General features: G+C 36.2%; 1 protein-coding gene across 2 annotated transcripts in view; it reads left to right on the top strand.

Moving 5' to 3' along the window:
* Ttc7 (tetratricopeptide repeat domain 7) overlaps positions 1-6,324 on the top strand; it is a 252,039-nt gene extending 245,715 nt beyond the window's left edge. For both annotated transcript variants that reach the window (XM_090369480.1, XM_090369481.1), the window contains exon 18: positions 6,192-6,324. In XM_090369480.1, the coding sequence (XP_090225606.1) occupies positions 6,192-6,324 (133 nt within the window). The remainder of the gene's footprint in view (positions 1-6,191) is intronic.
* The last annotated feature ends 21,665 nt before the right edge of the window (positions 6,325-27,989 follow it).

Below are 27,989 nucleotides of genomic sequence, written 5' to 3'. Positions count from 1 at the left end.
GTAGTAGTGACATGTGATGCGAGAAAGAAAGTGTATCAGCTTATGCAGCATCAGCCAGAAAAAAAAAAATATTTACAAAACAATTCCCTCTAAATGGTTGTCCAGTTCTTCCTTAAATTTATTTAACTTATCAACTTCCACGACAGATGGAAGTTTGTTCCAGCAATTAACCATCTGCTGTCTAAAAGAAAATTTTCGCACATCTATTCTACATCTGTCTTTCCTCAATTTGAATTTATGTCCCCTAGGTTCATAATCGGAACAAGTGGAAGAATCCCATCAGAATTCGGCGTGCTCGACCCTTTCGAGGCCTTATACACCTCAATCAGATCACCTTGCAGGTGCCTAGACTTCAGCTGCTGCAATTTGCAGAACTTATCTTGGTAAGAGGATCCCTTCATTCCCCTCAGCAATCTTGTTGCCCTTCTCTGTACACGCTCAAACAAATCTACATCCTTCCTAAAATGAGGCTTCCAGACCTGTATGCAGTACTTAAGGTGTGGCCTGACCATTGCCTTATACAGAGGGACAATTACCTCCTTTTCCCTGCTAGCAAAATTCCTGTATATCATTGACAAAATCCCATGACCTGCCCTGTGGTGTCTAACTTTTTCCAGTACAGGGGCCATATTAAAAAAAAATTCAAAGTTAGATTTCTTTAGTGTGTTACATTTTCCATATCTTGTTGCATGTAAAAGTAAAATTGAAAATATTTGAAAATTTTATTAAGTACAATACCTAATTACATTTACTGAACAAAACATTTAATTAGAAAATTTTTTTGATAATTAACAAAATTTAAACTGCTGTTTTAGTTCACTTTCCTCGCGGGCCATAGGTTGGACACTGCTATGAATCAACCGTAAGTGCCCCGCTCGAGAATTAGAAAAGTAATTGTTTTGCAAAAGTGCATTATCCACATTTTTCTGTAAATTTTCCTTATCTCTGTTTGCATGGTCATAGTACCTGAATATCCGAATGACACCGACATTTTGGACAGTTTCAAAAAAAAAAAAAAAAATTAAAAACTAGTGACAATACTGATGACAAGAGAAGGAAAACGAGGACAACGAAGGTATTAATCCTTCTAAGCATGAATTGTTGGCATTTGGTGAAAGTGAAGTTAGAAAATTGTCAATTAGGTTACAGTTAAATGAAAGAGATGCAATTCGTGGATACCTAATTGATAAGAAGGTTTCAGAAGAATTGAAGCATTTGATGAATGCTCTGGGATGAACGCTCTCGTCCTAAACCTTGGTTTTTCAATAAATGTGCTAAGGCTGTTCAAGAGAAGAATGTTGCATATCGTAATTGGCTTGTTTCCAATTATTCAGTTTCATTTTCTGCCTACACCAAAGCTCTCAACAATTGTAAAGCAGTTTTAATCAGTCTAAACTAGATTTCAAACAGGCTAAGTAAGTAAGAACAGGCAAAGGCTAATCTGTAAGAGTAGAAAACTTCCTTCTTGCCCTAATGGCAGCTGAGCATTCTGGTCTCTTGCCAAAGCTATTAGCCACAACTTTTGCCCATCTCTGCTCCCACCTCTGTCAAAACCAGATGGTTCTGTTGTTATCACTTCAGCCAAGGATAAAGCTGACCTGCTAGCATCCCATTTTTCTTCCAACTCATGTATTAACGATCTTGGTAAAACACCTCCCACCATTCCCATCACGCTCCATTCAATGCCTCCTGTAGTCTCATCAAAAGGATGTCAGAAGGATTTTGGCAAATCTTGTGCCAAGAAAGCTCCAGGTCCTGATGGTATTTCTTCACTTGTGCTCAAAACTTGTGCTCTTGAACTTACTCCTGTTCTTTGCTGCCTTTTTTTCACTTTCTAATTCCAAAGGTGTTTTTCCTTCTGCTTGGAAATTTGCTCATATCCAGCCAGTTTCTAAAATGGGTGGCAAATCCCACCCATTCAATTATCGTCTCATTGCAATTACTTCTATTCTTTCTAAATTAATGGAGGAATCAATTAACCGCCAACTCTTAAACTACCTAGAAACCTTTGTCTGATCAACGATTGCCAGTATGGATTCTGTCAGTGTTGATTCACTGGTTATATTCTGGCTTATGTTACCCATTTATGGACAAATTCAATGGAAAAGTTTGGTGAAACACAAGCAGTTGTTCTTGACATCTCAAAGGCTTTCAATCGTGTTTGGCATAAAGGTCTTCTAAACAGCTTCCAGCTTATGGTTTGCCAACTGTTTTTGTAATTGGTTATCCAATTTTCTCTCTGATCACTTACTGAGGGTGATGGTAGATAGCTCTCTGTCGTCTAACTTCTCCACTAATGCCAGTATCCCCCAAGGCTCAGTTCTACCCCCCCTACTCTTTTCCTCTTGTATATTAATGACCTTGTTCTACTGACTGGAAATCCTATCCACAGTTTTGCCAGTGATAGCACATTGCATTCCACTTCCATTTTGAGAAACCTTGCCCTGCTCAATCAGCTTCAACTTCTCAAATATCTGCTCCCAATTCCTTAAGTGCCAATCTCCAGGCAATTTTCCAGTGGAGCAAAGACAACTTAGTTGATTTCAATCCTAAAACTCAATCTTGTCTTATATCTCATAACTGCTCCTATGCTTATCTTTGGGGACACTCCGATTTCTAGGCAAGATGATATCTCTCTTTTGGGGATTACCCTGACTTCTAATCTCTCTTGGCACAAGCACATTACAAATATTGATTCCTCTACATTTAAAAAACTTGGTTTTTTCTTTTGCTCTCGGCATTACTTTTCTTCCAAACAGTTCACTCTGTACAAATCGCAAATCTGCCCTATCATGGAATATAGTTCCCACATCTTGGGCCGTTCCCCCAAAAACTCTCTCAGGCTTCTAGATTCCATTCAGAAGAGGGCAGTTAGGTTAATTAATGACTCATCTCTAACAGAGTCTCTCCACTCGCTGTCTCATAGACATACTGTTTCTGCTGCGTGCCTTCTACAGATATTTTCATGGGCACTGTTCTTCTGAAATGGCTTCTATAACTCCTACTCTCTCTCTTTCAAAACAGTCCGAACGCATGCTGCTACCAGCCAACATCCATTTACTGTCCAACTTCAAACTCACAGAACCAAGTTTTCATTTTCCTTGTTTATTCATTCAACTGCCATTTTCTGATACAGCCTTCCTTCATATGCATTTTCTGAAAATTACGATCTACAGAAGTTCAAGTCTAATGTCAACAAATATCTTCTGTCTTCTCAACCTCCAACCCAAGCACAGTACTAAGTACTATAGGTTCTAATACCTCTTGTGTTTGGGATTTTCATTAAAAAAAAAAAAACACCACTCCAACACTCTTGCCAGACTTTTACCAAAGCATTCCAGATTCTTGTCCTTTCTTTCCTTGGATCTGCCAAGATTACCTCTATATTCAGAAAAGAACAGGGAATGCCACGGCGGATGATGTAAACCAATGCACAAAACATCAAATGCAGATCAATAGGCAATTTTCCAGTCTCAACCTGCAAAGCTGGTGTCGACTCATTTCTGCATGCCATGCACATCCTAAGGAGCATTACTCTCTGAATGGAACTGAGCTTTCTAGTAAATGCTTTCCACTTATACGGTCAAACAAAATTGGTGCACCATACAATTACCATGGGGATAAATACACATTCGTATAGCAAGTTCAGCACCTTACCTTTTATTCCCTAGCCAACTCAAGTGATTCGTGTAATCTTCCCAATAAATTTCCTCATCTTTTCTGATAGATAAGTAACATGTGAGTTGAAAGTCAAAGATCTGTCAAATATAATGCTTAGATATTTTAATTGACTTGTCGATTTTAGGCTCGACCCATTCATTCTCACAACTGGGGGCTTTCTACTTGAAAAATGGCACTTGAAGACCATTGTTCTTGTTTTGGTTCTTGATACAGTCAGTTTATGTAACCTACACAAGTTATTAAATTCAGGAAAAACCTGCTGTGACCTGGGTTTTAGTTGCATCTGTGAAGTTCCTTCAATAAGCAGCACAAGATCATCGACATATGCCACCATCTCTGTATGCTCGAAGTCCCTACGCAACCAGTCCTCCAAAACTAGATTCCACATTAGTGGTCCAAAAACCGATCCTTGTGGGTATCCCCTGGTCACCTCTCGTACAATAGAACCAACCAACGACTTAACAGTCACTGTATGGTGCATGAAGTAGTCCTTTACACCACCGTAAAGATCTTGGTTGAACAGCCTGCAAGTCTCAACATCATAAGAACCCTGCTCCATGAATGGAGTCAAAAGCTCCCTCAAAGTCAATAAAGATTCCAAGGACATACTTACTGTTCGAGCCTAATATATAGTTTGGCAATGCCCAAAGAGCATCTTCTATTCCCTGACCTGTAGTGAATCCATATTGTCTGCCAGACCAGCCTAAGCTTTTTTGACCTATTTTTGATTGATTAATTTGATTAGTTTTGATTAGTTTAATTGATTGATTAATTTTTGATTGATTAATTTGATTAGTTTAATTGACCTATTGCCCTCCTCCAGGGAGGAGGGCAATAGGTCAATAAGATCTTGGATCATTCTTTGGCCTAGATGGTCCCTTCAGTATCAGCTTTAATAAGGCATCCTTCCATGGTAATGGAAAGGCCCCATCACGCAGGCAGCTATTAAAAATTTCAAGAAGGATCCCTGGTATCAGTCAATGAGCCTGTTTAATGACCTCTCCTTCAATGAGGTCCATCCCTGGGCATTTATTGTTCCTTATGCGCTGTACTGCATCACAGAGTTCATTCAGGCTAAAGGGATCTTTGTCATGTACCCCAGAGTAAGCATGGTTAAGCCTTTTCATCGACATCTGTTCCTCATCATCTTGCTCAGAGATAGTATCTCCAATCAGATGATCCAAAATCGCAGACATACTTTCTCTCCAACTCCTACTTTCCTCGTCAACACCTCCAATAGTATGCTGTATCTCCATTATATATTCTTGCCAGTACATAGCTTATATACAATTCCCCATGGGTTCTCATTGCCCACTGTTCTAACCAACGTTCTCCAGGCAGTCTGACGTGCTCACTGGAGAGAACCACTTTTATATATCAATTTTGTTTTCACTGCTCATAAAATTGCTGTATAAGTTTCACTTCCTTGCATTATTTGCTGCTGCTAATTCCATTGCTGTGTAGACACTGTCTCTATATAAGGGTAGAACCTAGTATTACATCATTTAGTAGGTTGGTCTTCTCCACGAAGAGTGAGCTAGAGATGAATATCCTGAACATGGCCACCTTCATCCAATGTTCCCATACATGAGCCACCAGCCTCATATTGTTTATGAAGGGAGTGAGAGGATCTAATGTGTTTTTCACCAGAATAGCATGCCAACGTGGTTCAACTGTGCAATGCAACACCAGGTTGGTGTGGACCATCAGAGACTAAGTAAGGAGAAAATGATAAGTGATTCAAGGTCACTCATTGGGCATGCCTCAGCTCCCTCAACAGTGTGAATATGGACTGGATGAGCCATTTTTTTTTTTTTTTTTCTTCCCTTTTTTTCATTATTGTAGCACTGTTCGATTATCATGGCTGAAGGCCCATCACAAGAGAGTGAAACTTGAACAGTGAATGACTTGAAATGGGTTGTTGCCGGGTCCAGTGAATCATGTTCCCAAATGCCCCATTCGAATAGAGAGATTGAGTGCACTCAAAAAACAGCTTTTGAACCACACTATACAAAGGGGTCGTACAATCTGGTGGATGCAGTTTATTGTATCACTCCATGTTTAGACAAGAAATTGGTATCTTCCTTGTGCCTTACTAGAGACCTGTATAGGTCCATCATTAATGACCACATGCACCTGTTTATGGAGACCATCTTCTTAGACTACCAAGGGCATTTTCAAAAAGATGACACATTCCACAGGGCTGAAGTGGTGTTGGACTGGTTCAAAAAGCATTCTAGTGAGTTCTCCATCCCATGGCCACTTGACTCACCCAACCGAACATGTGTAGGACATCATAGAATGGACAATTTTGTGCTGTAACCAGTACAACTGAATACCTGAGAACTGTGGGATGCATGGAAAACCTCCAGCACCTCATGAAGTCTGTGCTAAAAGTGGTACAGCTAGATATTAGGTAGGTGTTTCTAATGCAAAACTACTCTACATCTACCAGTACTAACACTAATATGGAAATTTAAAAGTAACCTGTGTTCTTTTTTTTCCCCTAGGCTTAATATGGGAAAAGTTCTACAAGAAATGGGTGACTTTGAATCTGCTTGTGAATGTCTGGCTACTGCTATAGAACTTGAGGCTACAAGTCCCATTCTTCCATTTAGCTATATTCCTCATACACTGGAATAACTTCAGTACATTCCTTGTTATCAGTTTTTTTATATATATATATACATATATATTGAAGGTTTTCTGCAAGGGAAAAATAATTTAAAATTAAGGAAGATTTCATTTAATATGTGATTTGTACTTAAATGTTATAGGTGGTATATTTAAGGTGATCTCATCATCTCAAAAGATGTAATGCTATCTATTTAATGAAGCTCAAATTGGTTATAAATGATTTTAAAAAAATCAAGCTTTACTTAAGGTTGTACAGTTCATTTATTATATATATATAATAAAAAATTATATATATATAAAATAAAAATTTCTCTGTATAAATTTAATTTTATTACAATATGGTGTTGTATATAATTTTTATATTGTAATCTTAAATATTCATAATCTGGGCTTAAATAATTGTGTTGCTCCTTTTGCATCCATTATATAAAAATACTACCCTTTCAGGGTGAAAAAGTAACTGGAAGCACCATATGATGATTTCTAATCACAAAAACTTTATGAAGTCATTAAAACCTCAGTTAGTACATTCTTCAGCCTTAAAGTAATAACTTATGTTTGGTTCAAACAAAGTGATATTTTTCATAAAACTCTTATAAACATTTATTAACAGCAGCACAACAGCGACAGTTATGACTACCATCTTATAGCCATTGTGTGCATGCTACCGATAAACAATGTAAACAAATAAACTAACCATTAAATGGTATAAGAATTGCATTCCTTTGGTCTTGACTTTCCTAAAGAAAAGTTTGGTTTTTAGTGAGCAATAAGAAACTGCAGCAAAAGGTCAAAGCAAGACATGTAAAGTTCACAGAAGCTTTTTAGCTTTTTTGTTACAATACACAATATTTTTACATTAAAGTTCCTGTATTTTTTCTCTCATACATTCTTCTTTTCCCTTTTTATTATTATTATGTACCAGATGCATTTCACCAATGTACCCCTTTTATCATTCCAATTTTTCAGATTTCTGGTTGCAGAAACTTCTTTGATTTCCTCTTGTTTTTTTTTTTTTTTTTTTTTCCCTTCTGTGTAGATTTACCTCTTTTGAAAGAGGTATAAAATAGTCTTATAAAGCAGTAAATTCTTTGCTAATCCTCTTACTTTCCAAAGGCAATTGATTCCTTCTTCAATTTGTTATGCAGCAACTGTCTTAGAAAAATTCTTTCCTTAAAGCACATAAAAAGGTCCTCTCGCCCAATATGTTTTACTTGCATTGGAATATTCTTTCAGCTGTAGAATTTGCATTAATTTTTTAATATAACTGGACAGTGAGAATGTCAACTACAAAAGGTTGTTTCAAAAATAAACAAGGTGCTATGATATAGTAACAATAAACATACTTACAGGGTAGGTAACTTAATGCCCTTTGAAGGTGTTCTTCTGAAGCAACACACTTAGCCCAATGATTTTTCTACTCTTGGATGCACTTAGAAAGCTGATATTGAAATTGTTGAAACTGAGACACCATATAACTCTTTATTTTTTGGTCTTCATCAAATTGATATCCTTTCATGGTTTCCTTCCAGTCTTAAAAAAAAGTCACATGGAGTCATATCTGATGAATAATGGGGGTTGCTGGACTTCAGCATTTCTGTGTTTGATCAAGAAACTCAGAACAAGCAATGATGAAGGAACCATCCTTTGGAATTCTACTTTTCCAGTCTGTTTCTTGTAACTGCATCACAAAGGCATCTCAGAACTTCTACATAGAACTCTTTGGAACATATTCATGTTGGACAACACTTTTGCATTAAAAATATGATAACAATGTGGCACACTTTTTTTTTTTTTTTTTGGTTGGAGAAAAGTCTTCCACTGGAATGACTGCTAAGCCCCTCCCCCCTTGTTGGTTTTTCCAATTTTTAACACACATGCTATTTGGTGGACTCTGACATTTTGAAATATGATGAGATTTGAAAACACTTTTTCATTATCAGCTGACAATACCAGAATGCCATAAGCCAGTGAACAACTTATTGTGTGTAGTAGATAAGATGCATAAAGATATAACACTTTGTTACAGTATGCTGAACTTGAACAGCATGCATAATCCAGATATTTTTTGAAGTGACCTCATACTCAAGTTTAAATTCTTATAGTACAACCACTTATCAGTATTTCACATACTCATCAGCAGTACTATCTGGATTCAGTAAAATATCATTTTCATAATGTTAGTAATTATTAATGATATGAAATAGTTCCCCATCCCAGTGAATTTTACTCTCCACCTATAATTTGGGCAGCGGCCATAAGCAGATATTTCTTGCATTCTTTTTTCCTTAACAGCATGCATAAGTAGACACTAAAAATAAAATATTGGAACTGCAGTACTTTTTTTTTTTTTTTTTTTCAATAAATAAAACTGAAACAACAATTGTGAAAATACTTGTAGGGTGATTGCTGAATTATATCCAATTTAAAAAATGAATACAAGGGCCTATCAAAATTTGTTTTGAGACTGATTCAATAACATGAAAATAAAATTACTTCCTACTGGAATACATCCCTTTAAAACTCTAATTTTTGACTAAATTGTCTAATTCTAGCAATGCTACTATTGTTGAAAATTATACTTGGAACTCTTCTTTTTGAATGGCTCTTGGTATGCTCATTCTGTTTCCAATGATATTCTCAATATTCATTTCTTCCATGTTTCAGCTTTAAGTTTCAGGAAGAATCATAAGGAGGGAATGGCACCACTGAAATTTTTTCATCCACTATTGTTTGCATTTCCTTCTAATTGCATTACAAATTCATCCTCATGGTAAACCAATCAATCCAGAAATTCTGACATTGTCACCTTGATATATGAATATGAACATGCCAGCCTTGTAAACTTTTGAACAACTTAATGCTCCACAACTGAAATGCTGTTTGCAACAATATCATGCACTTCAAAGGTAATTTTCCCCAAGTTTAAAACATTTTTTGGAGTCCGTTATTTTGAACTGCAACAAATCTTGCACATGCTCTTTCACTAATGCATAGAGTAAATAACTGAGTGCAGTTGGTGGAGTGGGATTGCACTTGCAAGGTTACCATACCCAGTAGTGCCTGCCACCACATTCACAGTACTTTTTTTTTTATAGAACCCCCATATTAAGCATGCACAGTTTCTTACGTGACCTGTTGCTAAAGAAGTGAAACAAAGGCATCTCTGAACTATAAACATATGTTTAAAACTTATGGCAGTAATTTTCTCCATTGAGACAGCAAATAAATAGTTTCTTGTGAAAGCTTTTTTGATCACTGCAGTTTAAGCTTATTCTTTCTTTATACAAGAAAGCCCTGAAAAATACACAAGTACCTACCTCCCCCCCCCAAAAAAAACCAGTTTCAGGGGTTAGAAACCTCTTTTATTTATGCCTAAGGATCTTTGGGTGCCCTAATTTTCTTTAATCTTCCTTATAACACTTTTGTTGTTATTATTATGTTGTTATTTGGTTTTTTAGGAGCATTAGCAACTAAGGCCATATTTCTCCGGGGATATGCGGTGGTCATTCCCTGACCTTTTCGCATCCTCCATATTTGGTGGTCACTGGCTCGAACCCCAGTTTGAGCCCATGACCACACTGCTGCTCCTGCCAACCTGGCTACGGAGGCGCCTAAATTATTATAACACTTTAACCTTTTAATTATTCACTGTCCATAAATCACCAATCCCGACTCTGCTCTAATTTTTTTCACTCTTCTATTTTATGGCATACACATGATTCATAAATGACATTGGCACTGGTAGTTAGTTTGCTGAGTACATTCACCTTGCTCATAAGGGATTAATTTTCATTGGCTGTTTGAATTGAGTTTCATTAAATTTGTGACAAAAAGCTAAATCTTCCTCATCTAAATGAATGGTTCCCAAACTAAACTTTGCAAATGATTTACAAAATTCACTTGTACAATTTGTATTTATAGTGTTTTTAAAGTCACCTATAAAAATTGCATATATCTCTGATTATAGTTGGGGAAACAACTTTTTTTTTTTTTATGAAAACCCCAAACACGAGAATTATTAGAAGCATTAGCATTAGCATTAGTACAGGCATTTGATGCAAGAAAGCAAGCTTATGCAGCATCAGCCGAAAAAAAAAAAAAAAAACCCACTTCCACTTCACCCCTCTGTTCGTTCAAAATACCTGTCCAGCTGAGCCTTAAACTTATTTAGGCTATCAACCTCCACCACAAGGGATGGAAGTCTGTTCCACCAACCAACCACCTGCTGGCTAAAGGCAAATTTCCGCACGTCTATCCTACATCTGTCTTTCCTCAATTTGAATTTATGCCCTCTCAGGTGATTTTTCTGAGCTAGAGGAAGAATCCCATCAGCACTGAGCATGCTCAAACCATTCAAGGCTTTATACACCTCTATCAGATCACCTCGCTGGTGCCTAGTCTCCAGACACTGTAATTTGCAAAACTTAAGCCTTTCTTCGTAAGAGCACCCCTTTGTTCCATTCACTAATCTTGTTGCCCTTCTCTGTACTCGTTCCAGCAGCTCTACATCCTTCTTGAAATGAGGCCTCCAGACCTTTATACAGTACTCTAGGTGTGGCCTGACCATTGCCTTATACAAGGGAATAATCACTTCCTTATCCCTGCTGGAAAAATTCCTGTATATCATTGACAATACTCCATGAGCTACTCTTGCAGCCCGTCTGCACTGCTCAGAGAACTTCATATCTGCCTGCACAACCACCCCCAAGTCCCTTTCATTCTCTACCACTGTCAGTGTAGTACCACAGAGTTGATACGTTGCTCTGGGGTTGCTGTTTCCCATGTGTGTAGTACTTTACATTTGTCAATGTTAAACTTCATTTGCCACCTCTCAGCCCATCTGCTCAACCTTTCCAGATCCTGTTGCAGCAGCATAGTGTCAGTAGTGTCCTTGACAACCCTGCCAACCTTTGTATCGTCTGCAAACTTGGACATTAAGCTTGATATACCATCATCAATATTATTTATAAATACAGAAAACAATAATGGACCCAACACTGAGCCCTGAGGGACTCCACTAATAACATTAGTCCACGATGAGCAGTGTCCATTGATTACCACTCTGTCTTCTCCCCCTCAACCACCCCTTTATCCATAGCAGCAATTTGCCTCCAATGTCACACTGCTCCAATTTGTGTAGCAGTCTTCCATGTGCAACAGTATCAAAAGCCTTTCTAAGATCCAAGTATATAATATCAAAGTTATTCCCTGCATCCAGTTCTTTTGTGACTGCATCATAGTATCCAATCAAGTTGGCCAGGCAAGACTTCCCCTTAACAAAACCATGCTGTGTCTGAGCTATAACTGAAGTCTTGTCTAAATGATCCTGCAGTGCTTCTTTAACCAGTGCCTCCATTAATTTTCCTGGAACAGAAGTTAAGCTCACAGGTCTATAATTACTTGTGTCAGCCTTTGATCCTCCTTTGCGAATTGCACATTTCCAGTCTATGGGTACCTCCCCTGAGTCCAAGGAAGCTCATAATTATGGCTAAGGGTTTGCTTACTTCCTTTGCTGCCTCCTTTAATATAACTGGATAGATCCCATCCACCCCGGGTGCCTTTCTTGTGTTTATCTTCAACAATTTCTCCTTCACTTTACTCTCAGTTATTACAAGATTCTCTAGCTTACTACTAGAGTTGAATACACCTCTGGCATTCCCCTCGCTGAATAACTCCTCATGTGTGAATGTCGATGCAAAATATTCATTTAGTTTGTTAGCTACCTGAGCAGGATCATCAACAGTTGACCCATCAATATCAAGTGGACTAATCTGATTCATCCCCTTCCTTCTAGAATTTACATAAGTAAAGAACTCTTTGCTGTTTTTCTTTGCATCCCTTGTCAAGAATTTTTCGTAATCTGCCTTCGCCTGCCTAACCTCCTTTGTAACTTGGTTGCATATCAACTTGTATCTATCATAGGCTTCTGTGTCATGTGTTAATTTGTAAGTATCCCATGCATTTTTCTTCTCTGCCATATGCCTCATTAGTTCATCTCACATCCATTTTGGCCTAAACCTTGAACAATATTTCTTAGTTGGTATGTAAAGCCTAGTAGCTTCCAAGATAAGTTCTTTGAATGCTTCCCATTTTGAATTTGCTGTTGGTAACATCATCAGTTGGTCCCACTGTATAGAATTTAAATACTGTCTCAGTCCATCGTAGTCGCTTTTACGGAAGCAATAACCCTTCCCTTTACCCCTAATGGTAGTTACCTCTTTGAGTAAATCCCACTTCAGCACACTGTGATCACTGCCACCTAGTGGCTCATTTATCTGCAGATTCTTAATGCACGAAGAATCACTGATGATAATCAAATCAAGAGTATTACTCCCTCTAGTTGCCTCCCGAACATGCTGATGTAGAAAACAATCATCCAATAAATCTACAAAAGCCCTGCTAGTACGTGAGTAACCAGCCTCCAAATTCCAGTCAATATCTGGGAAATTAAAATCCCCCATTATAAGACTCTCTGATTTACTGGCCCACTCTATTTCCCTGTACAGTTCCTTATTATACTCAGAGTCATTAGGCCTATAGCACACTCCTACTCTCAATTTTGATCTCCCAATGCTTATGTCACACCAAACTGACTCAACACTGCACTGTCCAGCGATGTCGACTGGCTTCACTTCCTTGGTTTTTATGTGTTTCTTAACTAATAGCATGACCCCTCCCCCCTTCCTATCCTGTCTATCCTTTCTGTAGACGTTGTACTCCCCAAATTGCAGTTCTGCATCCCTTATATCTGTGTGACACCACGTCTCTGATATCCCAACAATATCTGCCTTTGATGTTTTGAGCAATACCTCAAATTCATCAAATTTATTTACTAAACTCCTAGCATTGGTGTACACACAAGTATACCTGCACCTGTTTCTATTCTTAGCTACCCTAACACAACCCATGTGTTTACTTGTACCGCAATGGCTCCCAGCAGTCTCTGAAATACCATGCATCTTGTTTTTCAGGCTTCTGCTCATTCTAATAGAAGCAGTGCAAGAATCTCTTTCACCTCTGCCAGTGGCTACTGTCAATCTATTGGTCTTTGTCTCCCCCCAACCTATAGTACTTAGTACCGTGCTTGGTTGGAGGTTGAGAAGATGAAAGAAGATATTTGTTGACATTAGACTTGAACTTCTGTAGACTGTAATTTTTAGGAAATACGTACGAAGGAAGCTTGTTCCAGAAAACAGCAGTTGAATGAATAAACGAGGAAGATGAAAACTTAGCTCTGTGAGTTTGAAGCCGGACAGTAAAAAAATTTTGTCTAGTAGCAGCACACGTTCGGACTGTTTTGAAAGAGAGAGCAAGATTTATAGAAGACAATTCAGAAGAACAGTGCCCATGAAAGTGTCTGTAGAAAGGCATGCAGCAGAAACAGTACATCTATGAGACAGAGTGGAGACTCTCTTTTAGAGATGAGTCATTAATTAACCTACCTGCCCTCTTCTGAATGGAATCTAGAAGCCTGAGAGAGGTTTCGGGAGCACCGCCAAAGATGTTAGAACAATATTCCATGGTAGGGCAGATTTGTGATTTGTACAGAGTGAACAGCTGTTTGGAAGAAAAGTAATGCAGAGAGCAAAAGAGAAAACCAATTTTTTTTAGATGCAGAAGAAGCAATATTTGTAATGTGCTTGTGCCAAGAGATATTAGAAGTCAGGGTAATCCCCAAAAGAGATATATCATCTTGCCTAGAAATCGGAGTGTCACCAAAGATGAGCAGAAGAATCCTTTTTGCGAGATATAAGACAGGACTGAGTTTTAGAAGGATTGAAATCAACTAAGTTGTCTTTTCCCCACTGGAGAATTACTTGGAGGTCGGCATTTAAGGAATTGGTAACGGATCTTCAAGAAGTTGAAACTGATTGAGCAGGGCCAGGTTTCTCAAACTGGAAAGTAGAATGCAATATGCTATCATCAGCAAAATTATGGATAGGATTTCCGGTCAATAGAAGAAGATCATTAATGTACAAGAGGAAAATAGTGGGTGGGGGGAAAGAACTGAACCTTGGGGGACAGCAGCATTGGTGGAAAAGTTAGAAGACAGAGAGCCATCTACCATCACCCTCAGGGAGCGGTCAGAGAGAAAACTAGATAACCAAGTTGTGATCCTAGAAGAGAATCACCAAGTTGTGATCTGAGGTGCCTAAAGGACCACTCACTTCGACCATATACTTAGAAAGGTTTGTGAGAAAAAGATCAAGTGTGTTGGCTGTATGGTTAGGACTGTCCGGTATTCTTGTAGGTAAATGAACAATCTGTGCAAGGTCATTAGTAATTGCAAAAGCCTCAGCATCTCGACCAGCTGGGTCTGTGTGACTAGAAAATGTTAGCTAGCTGGAGTTGTGAACATTAAAATCACCAAGGAAAATTACTTCACTGTTAGGAAAGTTGGACTGGAGAAAGTCAAGTTGCAAAGAGAGGAAGTCAGAGCTCCAAGTGATTAGTAAAGTTGGGTGAATGGTAGAGACAACGGATGAATTCAACAGAATGAGGTAGAGAGATTTTAAGCCAGAGAAGATCGAAAAGAGGAGATTCCAAATTGCCAAGTCTCTGACAGGGAATATTGAAACAGACAGCACATGCACAAGTCGGCGGTAACTTAGCTACTGGTAGGGCCTCCCAAGCCGGACAGGTCAAAGGGTAGGGGCAGACTACCCCGGGCCTCCAGGTTGGGGGTTGCTGCTCGTTCAGTGTAAAAAATACACAAATGCTAAACGACCTACAAGTGAAAGTGAAAACGGACTGCACTTTTGGAAATGACACTGCAAACGGAAAAGGACTATAATTCTGGGATGCTGGAATATTCAAGGCCTTTCAACTAAAAGAAACTTTCTTCCGGATGAACTGCAAAAATTCAAGTTAGACATCGTCGTGTTATCAGAAACAAAGAAAAAGGGATGTGGAGAGGAAATAATGGGACAATACTATCATTTTTGGAGTGGAGTTGATAAGAGTGAAAGAGAAAGAGCAGGAGTTTCTATTGCTGTTAAAAAGAAATTGAGACACATCAAAAACTGGCAATTTATTAATGAAAGAATTCTCATTGGAACTGACCACGTATGGGAGAGAAATGTGTATTTTGGGAATATATATCCCAACTAATGACACCGCCGATACCTTGAAGGATGAATTTTGGGAGGATCTGAGAGAACTAATAGAAAAAATCCCTAAGAACAAAGCGGTATTTCCAATGGAATATTTCAATGCAAGAGTAGGAACTGAACAAAATTAGATTTGGAGAGAAAGAGAGGAACGACAATGGAGATAGACTGTGCAATCTTTGTGAACAGTTCGACTTGAGAATAAACAACACATTTTTCCAACACAAGGATATCCATAAATATACTTGGTCACAGGAGACAAGACAAATTAGATCAGTTATAGATTACATTATTTCAAAACATTCAGGGACATATGTGTTGAAAGATGTCAGAGTTTATAGAGGAGCCGAATGTGAATCTGACCATTTTCTTGTTAAAACAACACTGAGGTGGAACTGGATTAAGAAAATGTGTGGACAACCAACAATGCAGGGAAGGAGAAATGTTACAAGTGGATCAATTTAATGTTAATCTACTCCAGGACGACAGCATTAGAAACAACTTCACCCAGAGACCGGATGCTGCAATTAACATAGAGATAAAAGGTAATACTGAAGAAATCTACGAATATTTAAAAAATACTGTTAAAAAAATAGCTCATGAAATCCTGGGCAAAAAGAAGAGCCATGGACCAAAAAAGACCTGGATTACAGAGAAAGTAAGAGCTGTTGTAGAGGAAAAGAAACTTGCATATCAGAAATGGCTGGGTGATAAGAATGATGCATATAGGAACATTTATGTTGAAAAGAAGAAAATAGCCAATCAGTTGGTAATAGAAGCAAAAAATGAAGAATGGGAAAGGAAATGCACAACTATTAATAGCAAATTGGGCTCAGTGGAATCGTGGAAGGTCCTTAAGACTTGAGAAAACAGAATAAACACAATGCTGGTTTGCAATTAATACCTTTGAAAGACTGGACGGAGTACTATGAAGGACTTTTAAAAGAAGACCGGGAAGAGTTCAAGACGATGGAGGATTTTGGTGAAGACTTGGGCTTAAAAGTTTCTGGGAAGTAGAACTCCTGCTAAAGGAAGGAAGGAATGGCAAATCACCTGGACCTGGAGGAGGTTTACATGGAACTTCTGAAATATAGAGGAAGAGGAGTGGCTGTTCTGATACAAAAACTGTTAAATAGTATACTGAGAGGAGAAGAAATACTGAAAAAAATGATAACAGGATATATTACATCAATTTATAAGAAGGGCGATCGGAAAAGCTGTTCAAATTACAGAGAAATATGCATCCCGAACCCGCTGTTAAGGGTCCTTGGAAAATGGATCAAGAACCATTTAGAAGCCAGAATTGAGATATCAGAAGAAAGTGGTTTTTCAGCTGGGAGGTCATATATAGACCATATCTCAACAGTACGACAGATCCTTGAAAAATGCCAATCAAAAGGGAAAAAAATCTTTGATTTTCATTGACCTTGAAAGGGTATATGACAGTGTTCCAAGAAACCTTATGGGAAGCACTGAAAGAGGCAAATATTGATGGATGACTGATTAACATTATTAAGGCAATTTACAGGAATAACAGATGCAGAATTAAAGTGGGCTTATTGCATGTCACCAACACTTTTCAAAATTTATATCGACATCTGCCTAAGATCCTGGTCAAAAAAATGCAATAAAATGGGATTGCCGATTAATAAGAACACCTATATTCACAATTTACTTTTTGCAGACGATCAGGTGGTGATGGCACAAGACTTAGAAGATGCAAAGTATGCATGTCGTCAATTGTTTGAGGAATATAAACAATGGGGTCTAAAAATCAATTGTAGCAAGACTGAAATGTTGTCTTCAGGACTAGGACACGTTCTAAATATTGCAGGTTTTAAAATGAAACAAGTCAATAAATTCAAATATTTGGGATTAATCTTACAAAGTGATGGATCACCCTCCCAAGCAGAGATCAATAAGAGAATTGTAGATGGCAGAAAGGCTATTGGCATGTTAAACTCTGTTCTGTGAAGCAAAAATATCCTAAATAAAACAAAAACTTATATTTCAAACAATTGTACAAAGTGTTCTATTGTATGGAGCGGAAATCTGGACATTGAATAGGCGAGCAGAAAACAAATTGCTGTCCACAGAAATGGATTTTTGGAGATACTCAGCAGGAACTTCAAGAAGAGACAGAAAACGGAATGAAGACATAAGGGAAAAAATGGAAGTGAAAAAGACTATTATTGACACCATCAAAGAAAAGCGTCTAACATGGTATGGACATGTAAAACAGATGCAAGAAAACAGATATCCAAAGGCTATCCTGGAATGGATACCTCCTAGGAGAAGAAGAAGACCTAGGAGGACATGGATGGATGGAGTACGGGAGTGCATGACAGCCCAAGGCCTAACCGACCAAGACACCCAGAACCGCACCTTATGGCAGGAAAAAATTCCTAACAAGAAATAACTTGTAGGCTGAAGAAACCCATTATAAATGGAAACACTCCTCTTGAAGAAGAAGACATATGCACAAGTACAACCTTTGAGGCGAAAGGAACCATACAGCAAATAATTTGGGCAACTGAGATGAGTAGTGGTTGAATCAACCGCTAACTGAGATTCTGTCAGAAAAAGTACATGGGGTTTGGCAGACTGTAAGTGGAAATGGACATTGTTGAGATTAGAACTGAGACCATGTATATTTGTGTGAAATGAACTAGGAAGTGTTTGATGTTTAGACTTACTGTATAAGATCACCATACATTATATTATAAGAGATGTTGGAAGTGTCCATCATTCTACGTTAAATACTCTCAAACCCTTACACATTTTTGGCCACACTGCAAAGCAGGCCCTGGGAAACTTCAGCAATTGACTCAGTGATGGTGATGGTTACTTCTTCAGTTGAGTAGTGCTGTTTAAGTCCTACAGAAAAACTCAGAGTTAAGGTCCAGTTATTTAGCAGCCATGACTTGCCGTTAAAAACAGATTTTAGTACCACAACAGATGTGTAGTTGTGCTGTCTTGTTGAAAATATCCTTCCCAGAATACCACACCTGACATAAGTAAGTGGTTATATGAGATGTGGAATATGTGTAGTGTTAGTAGCAATGTGTTTTGAGCCTACTTAACCACTGAATATGCTTAATGATTGTATTCTTGTTAAAATGATTGGTTATAAACTCCTCTGACCTATGTGGTGGTGCTGGAAAACCTCCCAAACATTTCCAGATCTTATTATTCAGTATTGACTTTTTATAAAAGACTATACTGAATAACACCATATTGCAGCAGGTCTCATGAAATTTTTAATTTGGTTACCAAGTAGTTCCGCCATATTTCCATATGGTGGACTTAGTTGGTAATTCACATGTTCATCAACTGGTGAAATACCACCACTTTGCTTATTGGAGGCTTGAAGTGGTGAAACCCATGTTTAATCTCTAGAGAAAAGTTTTCGGCATCCCCCCCCCCAATACTTCTCCTTCAACCCATGCACGGTACTAAGTACTATAGGTTTTGATACCTTTCGTGTTTGGGGTTTTCATAATAAAATAAAATAAAATACTGCCCCTGTATTCCTGTCTAACATCTACAGACGAATTGAGTTTGAAATATCATTCCACAATACAGTTTCTATTGTAAGGTTAATGGCACTGCTTATTCAAGAAGCTAACAGCACTGTTGCATGAGTGCACTGCATGCACATACTGTATGTGCTGCCATCTTGTTTCTAAGCTTGCAATCAACCAAATTGTACATTGTTCCACAAATATGATTATGACTGGGGATAATGCAATTGCATGGGTTCAACAACTTCAAAAATATCTTGCATTATTGTTGATGATAAATTAACTTGATCATCTTACCCATATACCAGTACATATAGGGAAGGTGGAAAAATATGCATAAAAACATTGAATATTATTTTCTTTATTAAAAATTTCCAAATGATATTTTAACTTTAGTTAACTATTAATCAAAGTACTGTTTGTTTTCACTCATTTACTCTAGAGATAAATCTGAAATTTAAGCATATAAAAGAAGTTTGAATAAAATTAATGAGTTGGATGATCAAAAGAGTATAGGTTTTGAGGGATGAAAGAAAGAGCACTATGCTAGTTGCTTTCCACTTCTACCTGCCTTGTTTTTAATAGAATGAGACTTGAAAACAAACTTTGCAGAGATAAATGGGATCAAATGAATTGTTAGTATTGAAGTATTTTACCCAAAGATTCCAGATTCACAGTTTTGAAATTATCCTTTGATTTGGAATTTAGATTTTTAAAATGAAAAATCATGTTATGGCTTTTTTTTTTTTTTTGTGGAAACAAACTTAGTGGCCAAATTTACGAAAGACGTTAGCTTTCACCACCCCTTTGTTAAAAATAATTCTAAAAATAGTGCTGCATAGCACTCCTTATTTGTCAATGAATGTTGCTGACAAATATTGAAATCCTAAAAATATTTGGATGCTTGCAAAGAAAATATTAAATGCAGCTAAAAAAAAAATTGATTATTTCAGCTGAATTTGACATTAAAAACTAATTTTTTTTTCACTGAGGCATGGGACTGTATGAACTCACATAGTCCCATGCCCAGGGGCAGGGGACTTTCCCTGTGGTTTGGGAACTACTGTTCTAAATGCTCTCATACAATACACCTGTTTTATTTTTTGCTAATTATATTTACTGGATTAAATATACTTAGCAAATACCACTGAATACCACCTATAACCAAACTAAGCACCAAAGAAATATTAAAAATATATTCAGTAAACAAAAGCTAACTAATTTTGCACCATTTGAATAACAAGTTTTCACATAAAAGACCACTCATTAATAACACTCACAGGAAACAAACACATTACTATTCTAAACTTAAACTCATTAAAATATATAAATATTATTATGGTTAATATATTTCTGTATAATTAATGCATGCCTTATAAATCTAAACACAATTATTGGCTATGAAAATAAAAAATTAAAAAGTTACTAACAATGTATAGTACATACGAACAACACTCAATTCATTGGCAAATCATTGTTGGAGACTGCCGCTGAATTTCCTCATAAGTAACAGGTGTATGCAGCTCTAATATTCACTACCAATTTTTATAATATGCAAAGATTTCCTTAAGCATATATACAAATAGTAGATTTACTTTGTAAATAAATTAGTCAAAACTTGGGAATGCATTTCTTCATGCAAACGTATTTGGAGAAATTGTTGCTTCTCCACGATATAATTATAATCTTTATATTTGTAACTACAATGCAGCCTCAATATACCTACCTCGCCTAGTTATACACTAGTTTCAGATGTGGTACGAGTATGACAGTGTCTCTCAAAAGGGATATAAAAAAAATGCAGTTTATGGCATAACATGAATTTCACAATAGACATTTGCAAAAACAAACTCTATACCTCATAGAGCAGAACTAGCTACTGCATTGCTTCCAAAGTGTCGACCACTGAGGTATTATATTCTCTTCTGCAGTATCTTCCCTCAGTTAGACAATTAAATTTTTATAAACAAGAGTGGTTATCCAAGAGCAATTACTGTAGATGTTCAATTTTTCCCATCTTGCTTCAGAGATGCAGTAAAAATTACATCAATGAAAGATTAATTGTACAATGGGATACTAGCAGAACTGAACACATTTTTGTCTGAAAGGGGGAGTCGGCTACCATGTGTCAGTTGTGATATATTCACTTATACCATCTGTAAACAACAGCTTGACATTCTTTTCCAATGACAAATCACATTTAGAATGGCACAAACTGATAAAGACATGTTATGGATTAATGAAGAATTTATATATTTTTATAAGTTTCCCCCATCTCCACTACAGTGCAGTACTATGAAATTCATTTTGTTTATAACCCAAAGTATATCTTTGGAAGGAGGGGGAACTTTTTTTTCCTGTACTCTTCCATATAACCACTCAGCTATGGTAGCCTATGATTTTTTATGCACTATCTATAAACATGTCTTATTTGGAAGCATGGGTTCATTATTAGAAATTAACAATTTTTACATTTTATTTTTTAAGTATATGAAGCAATGCTGTTTAATAATTTTATTTTAAAGTACAGCATTATTAAAAAAAAAACAAAAAAAACTACAGTAATGGTGATTTGCTATTAAAATGTTGAAATCATTTCATCTACTGATGAAAAAATTGTGAAAAAAAAAAAAAAAAAAACCATGAAATGAAATTTTCTTGTATAAAAATGCTTACTTAATAGATCGTCTTTTAGTCATTATGTATTCATGTTAAAAAATTAGGAGAAACTGGTTAAATTTTTATTTTTTTTCCCTGAATGTGGGTGTTCTAGTTGTACCCAACACCTGCATTGTATTTGAGTTACATTTATAAAGGAGATTTGCATTGTATCAAGGTGAGAGGGGGATGAAATGGAGGCACACTTCCATATTCCATCTAAAAAGTGTGTGCTATAAAATTCTCTCTCTCTCTCATCTAGTTATTGCCCATGATTTCTGCATTTTTCCCCCAAGTTATTTTGTATATCTATAATAAATAAAGCTTAATTTAGTATTTATTGGTAGGAAATTTGCAAATATCAAAAAAAAAAAAAAAAAACACTGCACTACTAGACTTCATGTTAAAATGTGCTACTTCCTTGTTATTTATATTGATTTGAAAATAAGAAATAAATTTTTTTTGAATATCCATAATATGATATACAACATACATTATATGCCATTTTCACTAGGGCCATTTATAATTTATATATGTGATGTTCCATTTTACCTTAGATATTATTTTAAATATGTTTAGTCAGTTGTGATATCGTGCATTTAATATGCTCTTCAACTTATTTTCGAGGTATTTTAATCCATTCAACATCAAATAATGTGATTTGGAGAACCACTAGTTGCACAGAAGTTAGGAAATATGGAAATTTCCTAACTTCTGTAAAATATGGAAATTTATGATGTAAATGTTATTTTACATTCCTATATTTTTAAGTAACATCTCAGGAGAAAACTTCACTTCTCTGCTATGAAGCATTCTACAACTACAGTGGATTCCGGTTATTTGGGCCAGCCGTTTATTTGAGGCAAATCTTAAAAAACAGAACCCAATCAAGAAAATAGCCAGGGTTTACTTCGCTTAATTGGGACAACATGCCGTTTAATCAGGGCAGGAGACTGCAGCACTGGAGATTACCCTACGATTGTCTCCGACCTTACCACGTGGTTCGGTTGGATTTCTGGAGGTCACAACCATAAAACAATAAAAACAATTAGCAGTCACCTGTTTATTGGGGTTTTCTGTTAATGTAATCTATCATAAACAGATAGTAAACTCGATCTTATTGCGATAATACCGACAGCTGAAATTCTGTGGGTTATTATAGTGAAATGTGTTTACACTTCCATGAAATCTTCAATCATATAAAAAAAATTAATTCTTCTCTTCATTCCTATTTTTAAAGCTTCGTAACTTGTTACTCCATTCTCACTTGCACTTATTGTGTTACTTGCAATTTGTGTGTGCCATGTTCTTTGTTATTGATTGCTTCTCTTTTTACCGTTTTAAATTTTAACCCCTACCCACAAATGTCAGTGAACAGAAATGTCAACTAGTTAGTATGTACATATTACAGTATTTATTAATTATTCCGATTATCATGTATATTCTTCCAATTTTCGCGTATCATTTAATTTTTTAATTGATAAGGTAATAAAGGATAAATTTGTGTTTAATATATCTTTACTTTTATAGCCTGTGGATAACATTCCTCCTATTTTTGCTGATTACAATCGCTGTTTAATAGAATTAAAATTCATTTCACAAACATGATCACAATGACCAGCGCTTACTACACATCGTATAGTGAATGGTACTTTACTATGGTGAGTCTATCGTGACGTGATTTGAGTGTACAGTGAACAAATTGTAAAGCGGGGGTCCATTGTATTTTTAACTATTTACATGAAACTTCGGATAATTGGGGCAGCCACTTAATCGGGCCGAAATGCACTAGTCCCGATGTGTCCCAAATAACCGGAATCAACTTTATATACTCTGGATGTATAATCCTTTCCAGAGAAGTGGGTTTCCATTATGTATTAGTACTTAAATCACATGCAGCAGTTTGCAAAAAAAAATATGGAATACCCAGAACCTTTCGGCATTCATGCTTTAGAAAAATATATTAAAAATTTATATTATTTATATAATTTATATTATATCTATTGCATGTAGAGTTGGAGAGTATGTAGGACATGGAGTGACTTTGTTCAAGGAATGTAGAAGTCTTGTAAAAATTAAGAACTATGTACATAAATATTAATTTTTCCTATTTCGTTTATAGTTGAACGTTAGAGTGAGAATATTGTCAAAAATAAAATCAACATTCAGAATTTTGTTTAAAAAAAATACAAATAAAACTAGTCTTTACTTTTTATTTTGATGTTCTACATTTATATATATATTACTTGATTCAATTTAATCAACATCTGGATTTATTCAAATTTAGCTTATGTAAACCAAAAGTGAAGAAATTGTGAAAGGCTGCACCCCCTATGCAAATCTAGGGGGGTAAATGAGTCTCATCAACCAACACAATACCACCACTTTACTTATTGGCAGCTTGAAGTGGTAAAACTCATGTTTAGTCTCCAGATCCAAGTTTCCAGCATGCCACCCCCATCTCCTTCAACCCATGCATATTACTACTAATACAATATAATACTATCATATAATACTTACTAATACTAACAACTATGTATTGACTCATCAACCAGTGCAATACCACCACTTTGCTTATTGGAAGCTTGAAGTGGTGAAACCCATGTTTAGCTTCCAGAGCAAAGTTTCTGGCATCCTCCCCAAATCTATTTCAACCCATGCAGGGTACCAAGTACTATAGATTTTGATACCTTTCATGTTAGGAGGTTTTGTAAAAATATAAAAAAGCAATATTACTTATAAACAGGGTTAATAGATGGCGCCACAACCTCTGGAATTTCAAAATGTGTACAGCAAAGCCTCGATTAGTACAAATAATGAATCTTGCAAAACCATCGTATTGGATGAATTAATACTATTTGAGGCTATTATAACACAAAGTATGATAATTGGTCCCACCCCAATGAAAATATGCAATAAAAATTTTTAAGCAGTTTTTTTTATCTGTTTATTAATGTATATATTACCAAAAGATAATAAAAATGTATTTCTGATTGAAGTTTATCATAAAATAAAAGAAAACATTATTACATTTTATTAAAATATTTTAGCAGGCTACATTGTACTGGCTTCTCTTTCTTTAAGTCTTCATACATGCACTTTTAGTTGTTGAAAACTTTATCCATATCTCGGCCAACTTGCATGCTTCGGTCAACATTGGGGTCAGCATCCATAACTTGTCTTAAAGCTTCCAGAGTTGGAAATATATTTTTTGTATTCTTTGATAGTGAACTTCTTTATCAGCATTGTAGGTTTCTTCAAACACATGCTGTTGATCTGAATTAAGGTCTCCATCAGTCATTTCTTCCGAGTGTGATTCAAGCAAGTCACGGACATTTGTAGTGTCCAGTTCATCTAAACCAAGCAGTCTTCCAATGTCTGTTATTTCTTCAACAACAGCTTGCACCTTAGTGGGGGTACCTCTATAGCCAGGTGGGCAGGAGCAGCAGTGCATAGCACATGCTTCTTGATTAGACCGGGGTTCGAGCCCGTGACCACCAAATATGGAGGATGTGGAAAGGTCAGGGAATAACCACTGCATATCCCCGGAGCAATGTGGCTTTAGTTGCTAATGCTCCTAAAAACCAAATACACTTCAGAGGTTTTTAGGAGCAAAATTATTTGTGCAATGAGGCAAAATGTGTTTACACACTGCATGCATATTGCTTGCAGTTAATTTTTCCCAAGCATGGGAAATATTTTCAATTGCATCTTTGATGCTATATTTTTTTCAGAAGTCAATTAAAGAAATTGCATTGCCAGTTGTTTGAGCAATTCCCTGTGCAAAAACTCTTCTTAGGTAGTAGGCTATAAATGTTGCGATTGTTCCTTGGTCCATGAGCTGCAATAAAGATGTGTTTGCTAGTTAAAAAAAAAAACTTTTACATTCTCACACAATGTACCAGGGGCATTATCTAAAATCAATAATGCTTTAAAAGCAATATTGTTATTCTTGCAATAATTTACAACAGCTGAGCAAAAATATGTCGAAAACCAGTCTTTAAAAAGAGCTTTGGTCAATCACACTTTCTTATTTGAATGCAAAAAACTGGCAGAGACTGCTGATTGTAGTCTCTAAGAGCACGAGGATTCGATGAACAATAAATGAGCATTGGTTTCAATTTGAAATCTCCTTCTGCATTGCCTCCCAACAAAAGTGTTAAATGATCCATAGCCACTTTATATCCTTATTGACTTTTTCCTTTTTTAGAAATAAGTTCTGGGAGGCATTCTTTTCCAAAATAATTTAGTTTCATCAACATTAAAAATTTGTTTGTCTGCGTATCCACCTTCCCCCACTAATTTTCTTCAAAATATCGGGATATTTAGCTGCAGCTTCTTTATCTACACTGGCAGACACCAGTAATTTTAACATTATGCAACTGAATTAGATTTCTAAAATGTCAAACCAACCATTTGCTTGCAATAAAAGTTTCTTCAGTTTCTGCATGAACTCCATTTTCTTTCACTGCCATAAAGAGACTCAAAGCTTTTGTTTCAATTGCTGCTTAGCTAAGAGGAATAAGTTTTGGGTTGCAGTCTTCCACACAGATAAGACTCTCCATTTCTATCATTGTAATGCTTCTATTCCTAGTACACGTAGTTGTTTGCAAGCTACAAAAAGCTGATGCAACTTTACCTTTTTCTTTTATTTCATCTGCGTGTTTTTTAATATTACGTACTGTAGATTCATGCATTCCAATGTCTTTTCTTATTTTAAAATTGCTATCACCGTGTACATGTTTTATTACATCAAATTTTTGTTCTAATGTAATAACAAGCCTACTCTTTATTCAATTTTTATTATTTGCACTACAAGTATTCTTCCATTTGTCCATATTTGCTAGGGGCAGTTTGTCAAAATTTGAAATATTACACAGTACTGTACACATATATAGGATAACAAGCTGCAGCAAATCTTCACGTGACAATATCCATATGCAGACTGACCAGCGAGTGTTTGGTTGGTGCAACACAGTGAGTAATTGATAACTCAAATGTAACTTTTGGCGCAATTTGGAATAAAAACTCATACTAACCGAATTTTGACTCATATTAAATAAGGTCTGGTATCATTTTATAAATTGTACTGTTATTTGGATTTTAGGAGCATTAGCAACTAAGGCCATATTGCTCCGGGATATGCGGTGGTCATTCCCTGACCTTCCCGCATCCTCCGTATTTGGTGGTGACGGGCTCAAACCCCGGTCTAATCAAGAAGCGTGTGTTACGCACTGCTACTCCTTCCCACTTGGCTACGGAGGCGCCTATAAATTGTACTACTCGAAGCTTTGCTCTATATACATTTGAACTTGTACTAATCCAGGCTTTGCTGTATATACATTTGAACTTGCCAGAGGGTTAAATACTCATCGGTTTGTAGTTTGTATAATTTTAGTTGTTCAATTCTATGTAGCCCTGCTCAATCTAAATTACTAAAGAGTTAAGATTTACAAAAACATCAAGCATTATTTCCCTATATTATGCTGGGTTCAAGAATGGTTTCTTGTTGGTGTTAACTTTGCAACAAAAACATAAATAATAAGTAATTCTGTATTCTAAGCATGGAGGCTAAACATCTTTCAATATGCTTCAATTTCACAATACATAACATACACAAACTTAGCAGAAACTCTAGTCTTCAAGAATAGCAGTCAAGTCAAATCAATCAGGTTATAAAAATTAATGCTTTATATTCTTTTTTTGAACAGAGAATGTTCCCAAATGAAATCTTTCTTGGAATACAGTATTTTTAAGCAGTTCAAAAAGTACAAAGATTTAATTTCCTCAATTTTATAGCAAGAAATTAGCCTTTCATAGTTGAAAGGAAAATAGTTGCTGAAATTAAGTTTCTTGGAGTCCAGGATAATTTTAAAAATGCCTTCTTCCTGTGCATGCTGCAAGAATTACCTTTCCCTTGCCTATTGTGGATCAACTTGAAGACCAACAAAAATTGCTTCTCATGTATATATAATTTTTATTTATTTTTTTCTTTTATTGTAGAATGTTTCTATTTTTCAGAAACCACCTTTAGAGCAGCAGTATGTCTGGTCTATCATTTTGAATGTTCACAAATCATAAATAAGACATTTTGGATATGGTGTATTATAGGGTTCTAGAAAAAAATATATAAATAAAATAGCATGGTAAGCTTGTAACACGTTTTGAAATTTAATTAAGGGGCTAAGGGAATCAGCATATACAAAGTACATACCGATGCTAGCTACAACAAGGATTCTTCTTTTTCTAAAAATTCTGTAATATTATAACAAATAGTGGCTGACAGGTGATATTTTCTGTTTAAACCTGAAATGATGTTTGAAAGCCATCTGCATGCTTCAATGTGTATCTGTTTTAGTTGGTGACCATTTTAGTT

Source organism: Mastigoproctus giganteus, chromosome 3 (assembly GCF_048544385.1).
Source record: "Mastigoproctus giganteus isolate SK-2022 chromosome 3, ASM4854438v1, whole genome shotgun sequence".
Taxonomy (NCBI): domain Eukaryota; kingdom Metazoa; phylum Arthropoda; class Arachnida; order Uropygi; family Thelyphonidae; genus Mastigoproctus; species Mastigoproctus giganteus.
Note: the sequence above shows the minus strand (reverse complement) of the source record. Positions and strands in the feature narration are given on the sequence as shown.